At 41.1% G+C, this 20,656-nt stretch overlaps 1 protein-coding gene across 1 annotated transcript; it reads right to left on the bottom strand.

The window, feature by feature from the left end:
• Positions 1 to 1,313: 1,313 nt before the first annotated feature.
• On the bottom strand, positions 1,314 to 10,947 carry rerglb (RERG/RAS-like b). The gene is made up of 5 exons (XM_034229607.1): positions 10,875 to 10,947; positions 6,713 to 6,769; positions 5,281 to 5,354; positions 3,758 to 3,906; positions 1,314 to 1,731 (listed from the first exon to the last, which is right to left on the bottom strand). Exons 1-5 carry the CDS (start codon positions 10,924 to 10,926, stop codon positions 1,446 to 1,448), a joined length of 618 nt encoding a protein of 205 aa, XP_034085498.1. The 5' UTR covers positions 10,927 to 10,947; the 3' UTR covers positions 1,314 to 1,445.
• Positions 10,948 to 20,656: the final 9,709 nt, after the last annotated feature.

Here is a 20,656-nt window from a genome sequence, read left to right as displayed (position 1 = left end):
ACCGGGTCACCACTTTATTTGAAGGGGCACAAACATGATGAAGTGATGACAAAGTCATGCTTAGTTAATCATGATTACAACACTTAGCATTGCTGTGACGGGTCAGCTTTTTGGCCTGTTACTTTAACTGCAGATCTATATGAAGAAGACATGAACATCATTAATAACTCAAAAGTCATGATGATTGAGGTACCTTAGTTGATGCATTAATTAAGGTATTGTTCCTGCATTAAGTCATGCATGAGATACCATTAATACCTGTACATTACTGATAGTTCATGAGCACTACATGAATGAATTCATGCTTTTTCATGCATTAAGTCATGATGATTCATGTACCCTTACCGTAAAGTGTTACCTTTAAATCCAGGCTGGAGACTTTCTTTTTGCCACTACTTTTAATTGAACTATTCACATCTCACACTGCACTGTAACTTTTATTCATGTACCTGTGTATTCATGTTTTATTATCTTTACGTTTTAATGTTTCTAATGTGTTTTATGCTCTTAATGTCTTTCATTTTTATAAAGCACTTCGAATTGCCTTGTGTTGAAAAGTGCTGTATAAATAAACTTGCCTTGCCTTGCCTTGCCTTGCCTTGCATTGCCTTGCATTGCCTTGCATCACCTTGCATCGACCTCTTAGTGACCTTGAGGAGAAATGAACGTATAGGAAGAGCACGTTTTCAGACCCATCATTGTCCAGTTCAGGTACCGCGGCATCCGGTCTAAAACCACCAGACTCAGTTTCATCCCACATAAGACCGTTAAACACCTGCACTTGTGAAAGGACATCCATAACATTCATCTGTCTGCAACTTACACATTATTTATCTAATATTGCACTATTTCTATTCTATTTTATTTGTAGTACTTGCACTATTTGAACTATTTTGTCTGTTTTATTGTGTTGCACCTAAGATTTTCATTGACATGTCTACACTGTAGCTAATGTACAAGTGACAATAAAATCCTTGAATCCTTTTGTTGTGAAAATACTGAATGTACTCTTCTAATATCAGAGTGACATGATAACAAAGGTATCCCAACTGTAGCTGTGAACATGACAGGATGTGTGATTACCTAGAAGAGCATCAGGACTGTTTGAGGCATATGATAGCTATGTGATTAACATGATGATTCAGCCTCTATGGAGATAGACATCAAGCATGCTCATTTCTGACGTGGAGCTAATCTGAACTAAACATTGAATACTGCTTTCTATTCCTCCATCTTGTGACTGTGTAACTCCCTCTCTTGGATATCAGCATGTGAAGGACACTGTTCAGGAACTAGTTGATGCTCTGTATGTGATGACTACTTCCATTCTGGAGAGGATCACAAATACATGGATCCTGAGATTGAAGCTCAAGCCGGTGACGAGTGAGATTTGAACACCTTCCCTTTAACACGTCTCCTCACACACCCTCCTTGCTTCCTTCCGCTCACACTGACTTCCTCCTCTTGCCGAACACGTTGTTGATGAGCTTGGCCATGGACTTGGAGCCGCTGTAGCGCCGCCGGTCGGCTCTGTACTTCAGGAGCTCCATCACCTGTCGGATGAGTTGTGTGAAGAGCGCAGAGATGTCCTGGTAGCTCTCGGCCGCCGACACCTCCTGGAAGTGGCAGCGGTGCTCCTGAGCAAGGCAGCGGCCCTCCGCCTCACACACCTGCCGGGCGTGACACAAGTCCTGCTTGTTCCCCACCAGACACACCGGGACCTCCACCTCCCTGCAGCACAGACATGGAGACATGTTCAAGATTCAAGATTCAAAGCTTTTATTGTCATTTGTACATAGCTGCAGTGTAGATATGACAATGAAAATCTTAGGTCACAGGCTCCTCCAACATTACAACACAATAAAACAGATAATAGTGCAAGTTAATACAATAAAATAGAAATAGTGCAGGATAGTCTAAGTGATTGGAATATTGATATATATATAAATTGCAAACAGATGAATGTTATTGATGTTCTTTCAAAAGTTCAGGTGTTTAACAGTCTTGTGGCATTTAGTTTCTATTTTCTTAAAGGTGGGGTAGGTAAGTTTGAGAAACCGGCTCGAGATACACTTTTTGTTATATTCCATGGAATAACATCCCATTATTAACATTAATAACAATTAACATCCCGATAGCAATGAATATCTTAAGTGCTTTGACAAAAAATCCATTATCATCTGTGGAAGCCGTGGCGCTGTAAAAAGCACGACCAATCATCTGAGCCGGCTAAAGTAACTGGATGGCCTACCTGCCTGTCAGCCTTCCATCTGTGCACAAACTTATCTCGTGCCCTCATTGGTCATGTGAGCGTTCGTGTGTGTTGGAGGAGGGGCTCTGTAAGGAAGTAGGAGATTTTTTCCGGCTGTGTATTTTCAAATTCTAGCGCACTCGAGCTGGTTCCTCCAAAATTACCTAGCCCACCTTTAATTGTAATCTTTACATTTCATTATTTCATTATCTGGTATATATTTTTTCCATTATTATTATTATTATTATTAGTTGTTGTTGTGGGGGAAACTTCTGTGTAGCAATGCAGGAGGAGTCACCGACTCAAAAGGAGACACAGGGAGAGCTGGAGCTTTGATGTCAAACACTGATGGGTTTATTTTGAGCTTCGGCCGGAGAATTCACAAAACAAGTCCAGAGTCAGAGGTTCTGACTCCACGGTAGAGTTGCCACGTCAATTCTGAAGAACTCTACCCCAGACCCATGTATTTAGCTCAGAGAGAATAATCAACATTGTGCATAACAAGATAGAATCATAACACCTCTATCAGCTGACGCCAACAGGCAGGAACAGGGAGACAAAACACCGAGAGTACAGCAGCCAAGGTTACAGGTGCGTGTGCTCAGTCAGGACAGTATGGACTGATAAACTGGGTCAAAGTTATGGGCCTTGGAAAATACTTCCCCAACAGTCGTAGTAGTAGTAGTAGTAGTAGTAGTAGTAGTAGTAGTAGTAGTAGTAGTAGTAGTAGTAGTAGTAGTAGTAGTAGTAGTAGTAGTAGTAGTAGTAGTAGTAGTAGTAGTAGTAGTAGTAGTAGTAGTAGTAGTAGTAGTAGTAGTAGTACTTAAACATTTTTTTCTTAATGTTCTAAAATAGTTTGGGCCCCTGTCAGTCATGGGCCCTTAGAATCGTCCTAACTTTTCACCCCCTTACGGCGCCCCTGCCAGCATGAAAAAGTGTAAGAAATTGTGCGATATGGAAAGCAAGACGGTGTGATGAGAAAAAGTATAAAGTGCATGAAACCTTGTTATTGGAGCGTTGGAGCGGCTCCATTTTTATATATTTAAAATAACAGGTCATCAGCTGCTCTGATCCACCAGGTCTCAACTTTCTAAAATCCAGCACATCTTCTGTGTCATGATCTGTTTATATTCTGTTTTATTTTGAAGTGTCTGTCTCATGTCTGTATATGCTTCCTGTCTCTGTGTTTTCCCTCATGTCTGATTATCTGATTCTGTTCACCTTTGTGTTTTCCCTCCCCAGCTGTGTCCTTTCTTCTTGACTGGTCTTGTATTTATTTAAGTTCTGGTATTCTGTGTGGGTTCTTTCAGTCTTTCGCACGGGAGAGAGAGGTCTGATTGTTGTTTTTGTCCATACAAGGGAGTGAGTACTGTTCTTGTTAGCGTTGAATTAAAGATATTTCAGTTTAAAAAATGTGCCGTCCTGCAATTGGGTCCTACCTGCGCTGCTCAACCCTAACATTCTGTCTACTTCAAAGTAGAATACCCTCATTGTGCTTCTTCTCACCCTTTGCAGTTTTCCATGCGCGCCTCTCGGATCTGCAACAGGATGTTCTTGGCGTCGATGAAGGAGGAGCGGTCGCTGATGTTGTAAACCACCACGAAGCCATCGGCCCAATCCACCGGCTCCTCCAGGATGCACCTGGCCTCCGAGCTCTGCCAACAGAAACCACGCTTTATTTTGGTAAGTCTCTTTAATTCAGGGAAGTATGTCTTTCTGTAAGGCCTGTTTTGACTGGGACAGATTCAACCAGAGAGAAACATAGATGAAGCTAATGTCGTTTACTTTTTGCCATTTCAGTGGAAACTAACTAACTATAGATCCAAGAGGGAATTCTCACTGTGTCCCACTTTTTCCAGGGATAATTCTCAAGCCAAGGCAAGTTTATTGATATAGCACCTTTTAAACAAAAGGCAATTCAAAGTGCTTTACGAAAATGTTAAAATAGTGCAGCAGAAACACATTTTAAAATGGCATTTTAAAACAGTCATTAGAAATCTAATGGAATAAAATAAACATAAAACAAGCTAATACAGATATTGTGGGGGAAACTTCTGTAAATATGGAGTGAGGACTCAGAGAGACACGAGGAGAGCTGGAGCTTTGATGGCAAACACTGACGGTTTATTTGGAGTTACGACCGGAGAATTGACAAGACAGGTGGTGTGTCACGAGTTGCAGCTCGAGGTTTTAACTATTTCGGAGTGTAATAATCAACATTCTTTATCAGTGAGACTAAACAATTATGGACCCTGAATCTAACTAGAGCTCTCGTCCAGAGGAAAGAATGTGCGCTAGGGAAGCTACGTTCCTGAACAGTAAACTACCTCATGGCGGCTTGTGCTCTGTCATAGACTGGCAACAACAATGCGCCCAAGCTGCCCCTCCTTAAGAGAGATAGCAGCAATACCCAAGGCCGTAGACCTATGTCGTGAGAAAGGAGAGAAAAACGATGAACTGGGTCGAAGGTTGAATACCTAAGATAATTATTCCCTAACAGATATAATAACAGATTTTTCTGATCACCTTAAAGGTCACGGGGGTAGGTAAGTTTGAGAAACCGGCTGGAGATACACGTTTTGTTATATTCCATGGAATGCTCTTAACATCCCGATAGCAATGAATATCTGAAGTGCTTTGACAACAAATCCATAAAAAAAATGCATCAGTGGAAGCCGTAGCAAAAAGCACGACCAATCATCTGAGCCGGCCCGGCTAAAGTAACTGGATGGCCTACCTGCCTGTCAGCCTTCCATCTGGGCACAAACTTATCTCGTGCCCTCATTGGACATGTGCGCGTTCGTGTGTGTTGGAGGAGGGGCTCTGTAAGGAAGTGGCAGATTTTTTCCGGTTGTGTATTTTCAAATTCTTGCGCAATATCAAAATAAGGGGGGAAAACGAAGACAATAGGAGGGTTTTAATTGGAAATGTAACTTTCATATGGATGGATATTTCTAATGAACTGCAACTCAGGTTTGAATCCAGTAACCAATATCAGGTGTTGTTGACGTGTTGTTGATGTGTTGTACCTGAGAGCAGGGGTCAAACACCTCCAGATTCAGCTGTCGCCCATCAATCGAGAGCCTTTTATGGTACAGGGAATCTGTAACAAGGATCATACAGTATATTTGTATAGTGCATTTATTTTGTACAGACTGCTGATAGATGTGTATATAACTGACTGTTTGCACTCTGGTTAGACCCTCTTAATTTCGTTACACTCTTCTTGCATTATGTAATGACAATAAAGTAATCTAATCTAATACAGAAACAAAATGAATAACAGAGTAATGTCAATAGACTTAAATATTGATTGAAGGTACAACAATCTAAACTCCTTGTGTGTTGTATTTGTATATGCTATAGCTACTGCTGTTCTTTACCTCTTTTCATTATCAAATGTTTGTTTGTATATTATTGCTTAAATAGACAGAACCGCACATAATTAATCACACGTCATCATGTACCTGCAGTTTACCTGATTTCTACACAGCGTTTTACCATCTTTTGACTTGTTTTGACTTGTCAGTTTCACTGTTTTCAAGATTCAAAGGTTTTATTGTCATATGATGTATATAAGCTACAGTGTAGAAATGGTAATGAAATTCTTCTGACCTGAACTCCTCCAACAATGCAACATATATAATAAAATACAAGATAAAAAGTAGTGGCAAACGTCTATATACATGTCAATAGGATATGTACAAGAACAGAATATGACATTAAATAATATAAATTTAGACAAAATTAAATACGGTTTTTGTTCACATCCCCCTTTAAAATCGCATATTAAAGGGGACCTATTATGCAAAATCCACTTGTTCAAAGTTTAAGGAAAAAAGATTCTCTCTCTTTTTGTCCTGATCCATTTCTATAAAAACCTGTCTGAAAATTAGCTGATCATATTTTGGCCACTTTATGATGTCATAACGTTTGTCTTGTGTAACCATTAGCCAATCACCAACCAAGGTAACCCCCCCCCACCTTATCACCTGGATCTCCTCCTAGAGCACCATTGTGTTCTTTGTAACCAAATCTCTCTCAGAGGGGCGTGGGGAGGGGCTCCTTATTTTCATCTAAAGTAACAGACAGAGAATCAGCACTTTGGAAACAGGGCTGAAACAGAGGGGATTATGGGTAATGCTGCAATGATCTGTTTGGTGTTTGGAGCCAAACACTTCAGAGACATGTTTTGTATATAACTGAGACCTGTGATATAGTGATGAAAAACAGTATAATAGGGGACCTTTAATACTATTTAAATGTTCTAACTGCTGTATTCCCTTTGATTATGCATGCATACAGAAGTTGTCCTTGATTGATAATTGCTCATGTGGAATATATGCATGCACCTCTGAATGACTAAATGGCAAACAACCATAATATCTGGGGATAAACTCTGCTCTCCAAGTCCAAAATTTAAAAAACCCTAATTAAACCTCAATCTCTCCAAACACTCACTGGCGTTGGAGGCATATTCCCCGATGAAGCGCCGGGTCAGGAACCGCACGAGGACAGCTGCAGGAAACAGACAAATGGGGAAAAAACACAAACATTCAAAAGTATGTATAGATTTTCTGGAATGTGCATATTTTCCAAGCTGCACGGTTATACTCCCCCTCTGCATCGCCTCAAGACTTTGTGATAAACATAAAACTGAATAGCTTTGGTCCTCGCACAGGTAAACCGTGGTCATGTGAGGATATACAGAAGGGGTTATGCTACGAGGACACGCGTATAGATAAGGCCCAAAAAGTTCCGCATGCACAGTCTCCAGAGCTGAGGAGAGAACTGAGACGACCCATTGTTTTTAGGAAGCTTGAACACAGCGCAGAGTACTGATATAACAAGGGTCCCTTAACTCCCCTCCTCTGCATCACCAGCATTTCAACACAATGCAGTTAAAGAATACATTTTGTATCGGTTTTAAGTAAGTAGGTAAGTGAGTAAGAAAGAAAGGAAGTCAGTAAGAAAGAAAGTAAACAAGGAAGTAAGTCAGTAAGTAAGAAAGTCATTAAGTAAGTAAGAAAGTGACTAAGTAATTAAGTAAACAAGGAAGTAAGTAAGAAAGTCAATAAGTCAGTAAGTAAGAAAGTCAACAAGGAAGAAAGGAAGTAAGTATAAGCAAGCCAGTAAGGAATGAAGAAGGTAAGTACATAAGTAAGAAAGTAAAAAATGAAGAAAGTCAAGTCAAATAAATTTAGTGAGGGAAAAAAGTGCAATATTTCCCTCTGGAATGGAGGAATAAAGTTGCAGGAAATCAAAATATGATCTAGTAGAGTAGATACAAGTAACTCAAACTACACTATTTGAATATATTGACTTAGTTGCAGTCCACCAATGTAAATGATCAGAGAGAAAACAACAGGATAAATGCGCAAGCTGAAAAGCAAATAGCAGAAAAACGTATTTAATGGACACACACATTCATGAGAACTGAGACGTCCCATTGTTTTTATGAAGTTTGAACACAGCGCAGAGTACTGATATTGGCAACAACAGCCAACATTATCAACAAGGGTCCTATAACTCCCCTCCTCTGCATCACCAGCATTTCAACACAATGCAACTAAAGAATACATTTTGGATCTGTTTCAGGTAAGTCATTAAGTAAGGAAGTGAGTAAGTCAGTAAGTAAGGAAGTCATTAAGTAGGCCGAAGTAAGTAAGATAGTGAGTAAACAAGGAAGTAAGGAAGGAAGAAGGTAAGTACATAAGCAAGAAAGTAAAAAATGTAGGACACACACATTCATGAGAAGTGAGACGTCCCATTGTTTTTATGAAGCTTGAACACAGCGCAGAGTACTGATATTGGCAACAACAGCGCAAAATCATCAACGAGGGTCCTATAACTCCCCTCCTCTGCATCACCAGCATTTTCCACTGCAGCTAAAGAATAGAATGTGGAATGTGCTTCACTTTGCAGATTTAAGGTCACATAAACTGTGGAAAGTCTTGGATAATAAGCTGATGGAGTTCAGCCCAAAATACAGATCATATTACTAATGTAAACAAAGAGTAGGTGGACCCAACTGTCAGTGAAACACTGAAAACCAGAGGAAAGGTTTGAGCTGTAATTACAACATAAACAGAGCCAGTGGCGAGGTATTTTAGCCCCTCTATATCCAATGCAGAAATGGAGATGGCTATCCACGCCTTTATTTCATCCCGGCTTGATTATCGCAATGCTCTTTTTTCCTGCCTCAACAAAACATCGAGAAACCGGCTACAACAGGTCCAAAATGCTGCAGCCAGATTGCTCACTCGGTCCAAAAAAACATGCCACATCACTCCGATCCTTTCTGCCCGGCACTGGCTCCCTGTCCATCTCAGAACCCAATTCAAGGTATTGCTCTTCACATATAGAGCTGTCCATGGCCAAGCCCCAGCCTACATTAATGACCTGATCCACCCTCACAGCACAACCCGGGCCCTGAGGTCCTCTGAGCAAGGCCTCCTAAAAAATCATATTTTGAAAAGTTATTGATTCGAAAATAATATGATGCAGTACTATTACGTCTGGGTCTCTGTTTCATTAAAGCTCGGCTCTGTGTGTGTGTGGAACGAGCCATTTTGTGTGCGTGCGAGAGAGAGTTACCGGTACCGGAGATCGTTGATGTTAGCTTCTGGTGCTAGCGAGCTAACGGATATAAGGAGTTTTTTCAACAACAAAGTGGAGGAGAGTCCTCTCCTGTCAGACTCACAGTGAACTAAAGGACTCTCTCAGTGTTATCTCAGTGGGTCTCAAACGTTTTGGGCATCATTAATGTAAACAATAATTTCCGAGGCACACGTTTATATGATCATTATAGTTATAAAAAAACAAGAGAATAAATTAAAAACAGGTATGAAATACTATATGACATTAAAAAATGAATAAAGTTTAAAAGGGGAGTGATTTGTAAAATATCCATAAAGAAAAAGTAAATCTGTTTCCAGTTCTGTTTCAAATGGGTGTTGAGAGAGGTATCCATAGATCTCTTCATTTTGCTAAAGTGCACCAGATTGATGCTTTCAACTTAAATATTTAAAAATCTTCCCGGGGGAGCTTGACCCCCGGACCCCCCTATGTGAGGTCCACACACCACCTAAAAAATAGTACTTGACCCCTGCTTACACCTATATGACGTGAGCTGATTATCGAGCCTTCATTGTAACTGTCACATTGTGTATTTGCGTGGGGAGTGTTGCAGTAGAACATTCCTCTGTAGCGACCGGTACATTAATGGGAAACCCTAAATGTTTGGACACCCTCTATGAAACGTCAAGCTACCCCACAGCACCCCCAAAATAAATCTCTGGCGCCGCCACTGAGCCTGACTATTTGTGTTGGGGGGCCCGACTTTTCTTTTTTCTCCAAAGGGGGGGCCTGACAGAAAAAGTTTGAGAACCGCTGCTCTAAAGGTAGACTGACTCTGATCAATCGTGATGTAGGGCGGGTTTGTTTTACATTGCCATTCGTTAAATCCCCTCTGTGAAGGATAAGTTATAATCTTACAAAAGTCTTTCAAAGGAGTCCTCTGGAGGCATAAATCATCTTATTATTTCAGTTAAATCTAAATAAATCAAACCAATAAACGTTTGTTTTTGTGCAAATGTTAGCTAACGCTCAGCTCAAGTTGATCTGTATTTTAGCCCCTCTAACGGTAGACTACCTGACTGATCGATCGTGATGAAGTGATTAGTGATGTCATAAACAGAAACAGTGGTTAGGTATTTAGCTCAATCTGCAAAGTAACTAATATCACAAATGATACAGTTGAATGGAAATAGAAGGGAGATATTGGCTTTCAAATGTGTGGAGTAGAAGATGAAACTCTGATAAAACGGTAAAATAATCAACATTTAACTTGAGTACATCACCAGACTTATTGCGCACCAAAATCATAATTTCAAAAACACTCACGGTACAGAAAAAGCAACAAATATAACGTTGAAATGCCAGAAAGAAACATGAAATGGAAGTAAATTAATAAAGTACAAATACCTCAACATTTGACTTAAGTGCAGTACTTGATTAAAGTATTAATGCAACAAAAACATCACAAATACCACATTTCCTCTTTTTAAAGTGCAACGTTTTATTAATATAATTTAGAAGGTATCATGAAATGGAAATACTCAAGTAAAATGTTGATTATTTTACTTGAGTACATCACCGGACTTATTGTGCACCAAAATCATAATTTGAGAAACACTAACGATACACAAAAATCAACAAATATAACGTTTAAATGCCAGAAAGAAACATGAAATGGAAGTAACTGATTAAAGTACAAATACCTCAACATTTGACGTAAGTGCAGTACTTGATTAAAGTTAGCAATGCACCAAAAACGTCATCACAAATAACATATTTTTTCTGTATCCATTTAAAGTGCAATGTTTTTTATACTCATGTATAAGAAGGTATCATGAAATGGAAATACTCAAGTAAAATTGAACTAGAGTTGAGCATACTTTTAACATAACACCACTGTAAGTAGTATGCCCCAAAAGCATCATTTGAAAAACACTGACTGCACAAACAGAAAGTTACAAACAAAACTTATGATTGCCACATTTAAAGTGTGTTGACTAAAGAAAGTATGTTTCTGTATCTGTTTGAAACAAAGTCCTCTCACCTGACTTCCCGGCCCCTTGGCTCCCGAGCAGGGCGAGCTTGATGTCGTTCATGTTTCAGATCCTCTCTCTCTGAGTCTCGGCCACTAAATGCTCCTCTCAGTGCAGACTGCATGTGAGTACAGAGCGTCCTCCTCCCTCCTCTTCAAAGGACTTAAACCCAGAGAGAGAGGAGAGGAGGGGAAACAGGCGCCCCCCCCCTCCTCTCTCCTTGCTCTCATTACTCTCACACCTCCTTTCTCCATGTTTTCTCTCTTTCTCCTGTATCCAACAAATCTCTCTCCTCTTTGTATGCTCTCAATCCTTGTTTCCCCTCTTCTCCCTCCATATATCTCTCTTTTCCTGCAGAGAGGTTAGGAACAGGTCACTGAACTTATTGTGCTGCTCCAACAATGTGACTGTAGTCTGGCTTCTTTCTACGGACGTTTGTGTTATTCTATACTGTAACATAATTGAATATTATATTATATTTCCAGAAAAATTAAAAGTTATATTGATGAAAAAGGAAGTTTAATTGCAAGAATATACTTTTGGTGAATGTAATGCTACCCTGTGTTTAAAAAGCAGGAAATAAAAAAAGTAACTCGCCTTGTGATAAACCCGCAAGAGAAAAAGCATTTGAGCTCCATACTGCTTCAGAAATCATCCTTGATGTGGTTTAGAACAGGATGGCGTTTTATCACAGCAGAATGTAACCTTTTCTCCGGTAGAATTCTGATCAGGCATTAGCTCCGCCTCCTCTTTTTTAGGACCCAAAATCCGCGTTTGTCTAACAGGGCTGGAATAGAGGGGTATGAGCAGTATGAGGCATGGCTACAATGGATGATCTGTTTGGTATTTTAAGCAAAAAACTTCACAGACATGTTTTATATAGGTATGGCCTTACAATATATGTTTCCAATATAGCATGATAGGTCCACTTTAAGTAATACATATGAGTTTTGAATAACTACATTTTAATATTATTGTAAAGCAAATCTTTTTGTGGCAATATCTCATAACTAGGTACAAGTATTCATTTTAGAAATATAATAACTTTAAAATGAAAAAAACACCTAAACATGAGGAAAATGTAGGCCAAATGTTCATTCTTCGTTCAAGTGTCTGCAGGACTTTCATTATATCGTACAGTATTTAATTTTTTCACTGTGTTATTGGCTCCTGTAATTCAATATATGGGGCAAAGCCTGCAAGCTAGTTCAGGCAGTCAACTCGAGCACCAATAGGCGCGTTCACATCGGAGTACTTTTCCCCGTACTTTTCCCGTTTAGTTCCGTTAGTACCCCTTATTTTTGCGTTCAAGAGTACTTAGTGCCGGGAAATGTTACCTCCAATTGTAGTGCCTGCTAGAGAGGTGGTACTATCCTGGGGAGAAAAAAGTACCAATTTCTGATTCAAATCAAATCAAGTTTTATTTATATAGCACATTTATAAACGATTTTTGGTTGAGTCAAAGTGCTGTACCTATAATAAAAATAGCCTACAGTAGAGACACTTTACAGCAAATACAACAGCACAGATTGTTCAGAATATCAGTATGAGAAAAAAATTGATTGGCTGGGCAAATTGCAAACCACGCCCGTAAAACTCTGAAAAGTGTTTTGAAGCCGCCATTGTATTTGCTGGCATTAGCATTATTAGCATTAGCCCCGCGCACCAACGGAGAGAGAATAACTTATGACAACACAAAAAAAAAACATGGAAGCGGTGGAGATGAGGAGGTGTCGGCGTTCTGGCGATTTACTCTGAAGGCTTCAGTAGAAGCTGCTGGGAGTCCCAGCAGCTTCTACTGAAGCCAGTCACCAACTCTGGGGACTTCCGGCCGGGGACTCCGGGTGGCAGTATAGGCTACGCCGTGAAGTGGTTTGCAGCCTGCCAGTAAACCCAAAGCAGAAGAAGAAGTGACGTCAGCGGCTTCATTTGCGTTATCTTCCCATCCATCCATCTTCTCCCGCTTATCCGTGGTCGGGTCGCGGGGGTAGCAGTTCCAGCAGAGAGCTCCAAACTTTATTTTCCCTGGCCACATCAACCAGCTCTGACTGGGGGATCCCAAGGCGCTCCCAGGCCAGCGAAGAGATATAATCCCTCCACCTGGTCCTAGGTCTACCCCTTGGTCTCTTCCCAGCTGGACGTGCCTGGAACACCTCCCTAGGGAGGCGCCCAGGTGGCATCCTAACTAGGTGCCCGAACCACCTCAACTGGCTCCTTTCGACGCGAAGGAGGAGCGGCTCAACTCCGAGTCCCTCCCTGATGACTGAACTTCTCACCTTATCCCTAAGGGAGACACCAACCACCCTGCGGAGAAAACCCATCTCGGCCGCTTGTATCCGCGATCTCGTTCTTTCGGTCATGACCCATCCTTCATGACCATAGGTGAGGGTAGGAACGAAAATGGCCCGATAGACAAAGAGCTTTGCCTTCTGGCTCAGCTCCCTTTTCGTCACAACGGTGCGGTAAAGCGACTGCAGTACCGCTCCCGCTGCTCCGATTCTCCGGCCCATCTCACGCTCCATTGTTCCCTCACTCGAGAACAAGACCCCGAGATACTTGAACTCCTTCACTTGGGGTAAGGACTCATTCCCTACTTGAAGTGGACAGTCCATCGGTTTCCTGCTGAGAACCATGGCCTCAGATTTGGAGGTGCTGATCCTCATCCCAGCCGCTTCACACTCGCTTGCGAACCGATCCAGTGAGTGCTGAAGGTCGCAGACCGATGAAGCCATTAGAACCACATCATCTGCAAAAAGCAGTGGTGCAATCCTTAGTCCACCGAACTGCAGACCCCCTCCCCCATGACTACGCCTCGAAATCCGATCCATGTATATTACAAACAGGATTGGGGACAAAGCGCAGCCCTGGCGGAGGCCAACCCTCACCGGAAATGGGTCCGACTTACTGCAGAGGACCCGGACACAGCTCTCGCTTTGGGAGTACAGAGATTGGATGGCCCTGAGTAGAGACCCCCTCACCCCATACTCCCGCAGCACCTCCCACAGTAACTCCCTGGGAACTCGGTCATACGCCTTCTCCAAGTCTACAAAACACATGTAGACCGGATAAGCGTACTCCCAGGCCCCCTCCAAGATCCTTGCGAGAGTAAAAAGCTGATCCATCGTTCCACGACCAGGACGGAATCCGCATTGTTCCTCCTCAATCTGAGGTTCGACAATCGGCCTGACCCTCCTTTCGTTATCTTCCCTCAGGAACTTATTCCGGTGTGAACGCGATCTGTACTTAGTGCCATGGGGGTCTTCCTGCCTCTGCCTCGCTATGCTGCTGCTGCCACTGCTGTGTTCACTACTAATGCTACGTTCATGTTCCTGCTGCTGTGTTTCATGTTTGCTACTGCTTGCCACCACCCCAGCTTCCACCTGTAGGCTCGGGGGATAGTGATGAGGCCCGAGCCTAGACGCCAAACTCAAATTATGCTGCTTCTAATAAACATATTAAGAAACACGTGAGTTGTCTGACTGAACTGTGTTGTAGTACGTTTTATATCTATTTTCTCCAGCAGAGTTTTCTTCCATCGTGGCTCCATATTCAGGTAAACCAACTTTGTATATCCTCACATGCCGGAGTTATTGTTGCCTCCTCTGTGATGAGATCAGAAAACTTCCTGCTGAGTCTAGCGTTTATAATATTCGGGCTTCGAGGAAAGTCACATTATGAGAAATTGAATCAATATATTTGATTGAAGGGAAATGCAGTGATTTTATGTGGAAAACATTTTTGATGACTTTGGTTTTGTGTTCAAAATCAACTTCTGCGGTTCCGACTGAAGTAATAAGTAAAAGTTGAGGCTTTGTGTTAAAGAAATCATGAGAAGGCCGGCAATACAATATCATTTTAAGCATCTGTCACAGTCCTGACATCAAACTAAATCGATTCAAACGAGCGATCCTTTTCCTTCAGCTTCGGCTGCCACACAAAGGGTGGCACATGTAGCCAATAAATCATACTCCAGTAGCTTCGATTTCACAGGCGCTAACTTCAGCCAACAGACTAAAACCACATTTCTGTCCTCTTGCATGCTGGGCATTTTGGGCCCATTTCCAAACCAGTTTCATTTGATCTTGTGTTTCTCTCAGACACACACCCCCCCCCCCCCCTGAAACGCCACCATTGGACTCCTTTGTTTACTATAGTGACATGTAGCACTCACGCTTCTATTGGCTAGCGCTCCAACACATTGTACTTGATACTCTAAGGGGCGTGACATCTCTAAGAAGTTGACCAATCACAACAGAGCCGGCCAGCTAACCAATCTGAGCAGACTGGGCTCTGGTTTCAGACAGAGGGTGAAAAGAGGTGCTGCAGCACAGGCAGTATGAGAAAAATAAAGAGCTTTTTGAACATTAAAGAATGGAAACATGTCACATAGAGATACAATGACATTACTAGACTTATGCATCAAAACTCATATTTTGAAATGAATGCCACCAAATGTAGAATTACCAACGATACATTACATTACCAATGTAAACAAGGATTTGAAATACAGCGCATGATATCATGTTAGTCTTTCCATCAAGAAAGCTGTCAATCAATGTTTCCAAACCTCCTTTTTGCGAATTTGAGCCGCTCTCTTTGTGTTGACATTAAGATCATGGAGTTGGATCTTTAAATAAAACCAAAACTGTAACGATGAAATGGAAACAGCCTGACCACTATATGTGTGTCCAAAGTCGCTCATAATGCACGGCACGCAGACTGTATCGGCATTTTGAAATGTTTACCAAATCGTGCTCTTTCCATTCAGCAATGTTATGATATCATGTGTCCCAAAAATGTTGCAGAAAAAATAATTGGGACCACGTTTTGTGGGGGTTCAGACGAGGACTAAAAACACGTCACTTAAAGCCTTCAAGAGAAAAAAGGGGAAATTATGAAAGAGAAAAATAAATGTTCCCTAATCAACATAATCTCCAAAGTAAGAATTTTAATCGCTGAAGCACCTGAGCTTGTGACCTCAATCAGCTGCAGAAAGAACGATATGCTCCAATAATACAGGCATTTTAAATAAAATCGTATGCTTCTCTTTGTGAAAACGTATCAATGGACATTCCTGTGTTGAAGACTCAGGCATCCATGACGGCTCTTAATCAGACGAAGAGGGAAAGACCATTTATCCAGCGCTGATCAACACGTGGCTGCAGAGGCTTTCGCATGATAGGACGACGTCATGCACACACACACCTACACACACACACACACACACACACGTACACACACACACACACACACACCGACACACACATACACACACACACCTACACGCACACACACACAAACACACACACATACACGCACGTACACACATACACATACACGCACGTACACACACACACATACACACACACCTATACACACACATACACACACACACCTACACACAAACACATACACACACACATACACACACACACACACACCTACACGCACATACACATTCACACACAAACACACACACATACATGCACGTACACACATACACACACACATACACACACACACGCACATACACATACACACACACAAACACACACACATACATGCACGTACACAAACACACACACATACATCCACGTACACACACACACACACACATACATGCACGTACACACATACACATACACACACACATACATGCACACCTACACACACACATACACACATATGCACACACCTACACATACACACACACATACACGCACGTGTACACACACACATACACACACGCACATATACACACACACAAACATACACACACATACACACATACACACATATACACACACACACATACACACACACGCACATATACACACACACAAACATACACACATACACACACATACACACATACACACACACATACACACACACACATACACGCACGTACACACACACACACACATAACAACATCAAGGACCCCACAGTACAACGTCATTGCATAACGTCTGTGCTGCAGCAGGAGTCTGTCTGGAGGTTTCTGTTTTTACTGTGAAAATGAGATAATCTATGTTTGATGTGAAAGGTTATGTTGGACTGGGAATTTCATTATGGCACAGCTGGGTTCATTGCTAAATGATGTAATGTTATAAAAACAAAACAATAACAATGTTTATTGTTTAGTGAAACTTAATTCTTACACAAGAAAGGTAAAGTGGTGATGCTTGTTTAGCACATTAGCCTAGATTAGCCATTATGTTTTTGTCGTTTCATTTGCTGTACCTCATTTTAACCTTAACTTAACTTGCTTTTTTATTTGAAGCCATAGTTTCATTTGACACGGTTCATAAGAAACCAAAAATAACAAATTAACATGACAAGCAAAGCCAACTGTGTTGTTTATGTCAGCGTAGCTTAGCCTAGCATCAGCTGAACTTCGAGGAATGAAAACTGTTGTTCACAAATCAATTGTTGAAGTCAAGGTGACTATTTCCACTTCCTATAATCAGTCTTTGATCTCTACCAAATATTAAATCATGTTTTATGATATAGTTTCTATTTTATTAGTGAAATGCTGAACTGCCTTTGCCACAAAACTAGCAAAGAGTTCTTCTTCTGCAAAACATCTCAAAACAGCAGCTGGGAGAAGGATGATGTCAGTATTGAAAACATGGGGGGGAATCACAATCAGCCTTATTTTTCTTTTTCAAGAAAACCCCACCTTTGATTTTGTTTCAGGAAATGACATGATTTATGGAAAACGTGTTCCTAATCTGTAACTTTCACAGAAACAACACAGCTGACTTGAGAGTCGATCAATCATCTCCACAGAGGTTTTAGTAATTGAGCCAAGAAATCTGAGTTAATGTGGCTTTCATGTTTAAAAATTGCCCCCTTTAAATCTAAAGCTGATGATTGTCCCGTCTCGTGCCTGTTGGGGCATTCGTTCCCTTCACAGATTCACATACACATCTTGAACATGTTACTGTACTCAGTGGTACAGCCACCTTCATTCCCCTTTTTCTAGTCACCCCTCAACATGCTTCTCAAATTTGGGCATCACAGGAGATGTTCTCAACATGTTTACCCAGCTGAGAAGAGGCCCTATTATGCTCGTTTGTAGGTTTCATATTTGCATTTTGTTCCTCTACTGCAGGGGGGTCAAACTCAAATACACAGTGGGCCAAAATTAAAAAAGGGGTACTAATCGAGGGCCGGACTGGTTTATAGCAAAACTTATTGAAATGAACTTATTGCACATATTAAACCTGGAACTAACAAAGCTTAAATTATTGCCTATAAAAACAACATTAAACATTAAATAATCAGTTGCATTCATTTCTTATGGCTCTATCTGCAGCTTTTCCAGAGTCATTTCTTATGATTACATTTTTCCACAGGCCAACAACAGCTTCAACAAAACTATTTCCCTCAAAGAACAAACCAAACATGCCCTGCTGTCGTGAGAGAGAAAGTGCAGAAGGAAACATCCATTAAACTCAGGTTGCTGCTCTGTGATGCTAGTTCAGATACTTGGCATCTCATCTTGGGTGCAGGTTCATCAATGTTTGGGCTCAGGCTCTGAGCGGAGGAGACCCTCAGGATTGAGTGAAGGTGCAATATACCGGCGGGCCAGATCGAATAGTAACTAGAAATTATCCTGCGGGCCGAAATTAAATCCACCAAGGGCCTGATTTGGCCCCCGGGCCTTGAGTTTGACACATGTGGTCTACTGTGACATGTCTCCATGCTTTAAAGGGGACCTATTATGCAAAATCTACTTGTTCATGTCTTTGCCCTTGAAACAGGGCAGAAACAGAGGGATTATGGGATGCTGCAATGATCTGTTTCAGAGACATGTTTTGTATATATCTGAGACCTATAATATATTGATGAAAAACAGTATAATAGGGGACCTTTAATGTTCCAAAAGCTCTATATTTTTCTCATACTGCCTGTGCTGCAGCACCTCTTTTCACCCTCTGTCTGAAACCATTGCAATTTGGGGTTTAAGCCTTTGCAGACCATTTACATGCTCAAAAACATACACTCTACAGGAAAGGGAAACCCCCAAAAAGCACAATAGGGCCCCCTTTAAAATTCAGAAGTGATATGACTGGTCTGTCATTGTCTTCAAGCTTATTATTTTTCGAGGTTTCTGGCTTTATAAAACATCCAAATATCATCATTGTCATCTTTATGTGTGATTTCTCTGAGATTTCACTTTGAGATACAGTTAAAACATATGGTAAAACATGTCCTGACTTCCTTTACCTTTACTTTGGTCATAAAACTAAAAGGTGATAAATGTTTCTTACACTGTCAGCACTCAACACAGTTCAAAGAAAACATCCCGCACTTATCTCAAGACAAGATTCAAGCAAATAGTGCTTTAATGTATCATTACTTATCAGCAATGGGAGTGAGGCAATGAGTCAAAATGATCCTCAAAAAATACAAAGAGTCCCAACTAATCTTGGACGGCCACTTTTGGAGGAAGTTCATCTTAAACAACTTTCCCAAAGTGGTGAATGTGGAATAAATGACATATCGTGTGACTCAATGAGGCTAATGCATGCTCTTGAGATTGGTGTAAACATGTATTTTATCGGTGCAGCTGCAGGGGCGTCTGCTTTTTACTTCTTTTAGACATTCACCTAACCTGACATGACATGAGGAGCGGCATAAGATGTTCTTTTGATGTTTTTAAGTGAAACATCTGCACATTACAACACGGGGGAGAAAGAGACAGAGAAAGAAAGAAAGAAAGCCAGCAGACATGTGACTGACTTTACTGGGCTGAATAAAGTGGGTTTAAAAGACACAAGAGGGGAATAAACCTTCCTTTGAAAACATCTCACGGTCAATTTCCCCATTTTACCCTTACATTAGCCACAGGGCTGCCGGCCGCCTCTCATCTCTCTCGCTACGTCTTCATGAACCTTTCTCAGATCCCGGTGGAGGTGCACTCAGACCAAAGTGTTTCAGGCCGGCTCACAGGGGGTTTTTATCCTCGATGCAACAGATTTTCTCCATTTGAAAGTATTTTATTGGGTTCAGGGGGTATAAAGCACTCATGGTGCACGTTTCTTGGTTTATTACATTACGTGGAAGAGCGTTTTGACTAAAGTGCATGAGCTCTAATTTCTTGCTCCTTTTTGACATATTACTTCACTGAGCTGAATCTTGGAAGAACACATCGTCCATTACATGTCATTTGTTAGATTACATGTAATTTGTTAGACGCTTTTATCCAAAGCGACTCAATACTGTGGGCAATCCCCACAGGAGCAATTTGGGGTGAGGTGTCTCAGGGACACAACGACATGCTGACTGCAGTGGGACTTGAACTTGCTACCCCCTGATTCAAAGTCCATCACTATCCACTGAGCCACAGCCGTCCCTCTTTAAAAAATAACATTATTTTTAGCGCTAAAAAGGTGAAACCACAATCGGAAAATAACAGCCGTGAAGTGAGCAGACCACCAAGAGAAACGGCGTCTGGTATCCACATCAGGATTTAGAAACATCTGTTTGTGCGATTTATTTAGAGTCAATTCCAAAGAAAACAACCTCATTCATTTTGTTTGGTTGTTTTTCTTATCTGTTTTTTTAAATGTCTTATTTCATGTTTTCTTTGACTCCCCCGGACTAAGGCTTCATGCTGAATTGGTCTGAAGTGCAATTAAAATAAGGCTTTTATGAAAAAGACTGTCTTGGAGATTTGTTTTGATAGTATGATATTCAGCTAAATGTATCCTTATAAGAGCACCACAAACAAACTCCATTTGACACCATCTTTTCTCATCTTTTGTGTATGTTTATGGTAAT

Source organism: Gymnodraco acuticeps, unplaced genomic scaffold (assembly GCF_902827175.1).
Source record: "Gymnodraco acuticeps unplaced genomic scaffold, fGymAcu1.1, whole genome shotgun sequence".
In the NCBI taxonomy this organism is placed as follows: domain Eukaryota; kingdom Metazoa; phylum Chordata; class Actinopteri; order Perciformes; family Bathydraconidae; genus Gymnodraco; species Gymnodraco acuticeps.
The sequence above is the reverse complement of the archived record's forward strand: the minus strand, read 5'-3'. Positions and strand labels throughout refer to the sequence as shown.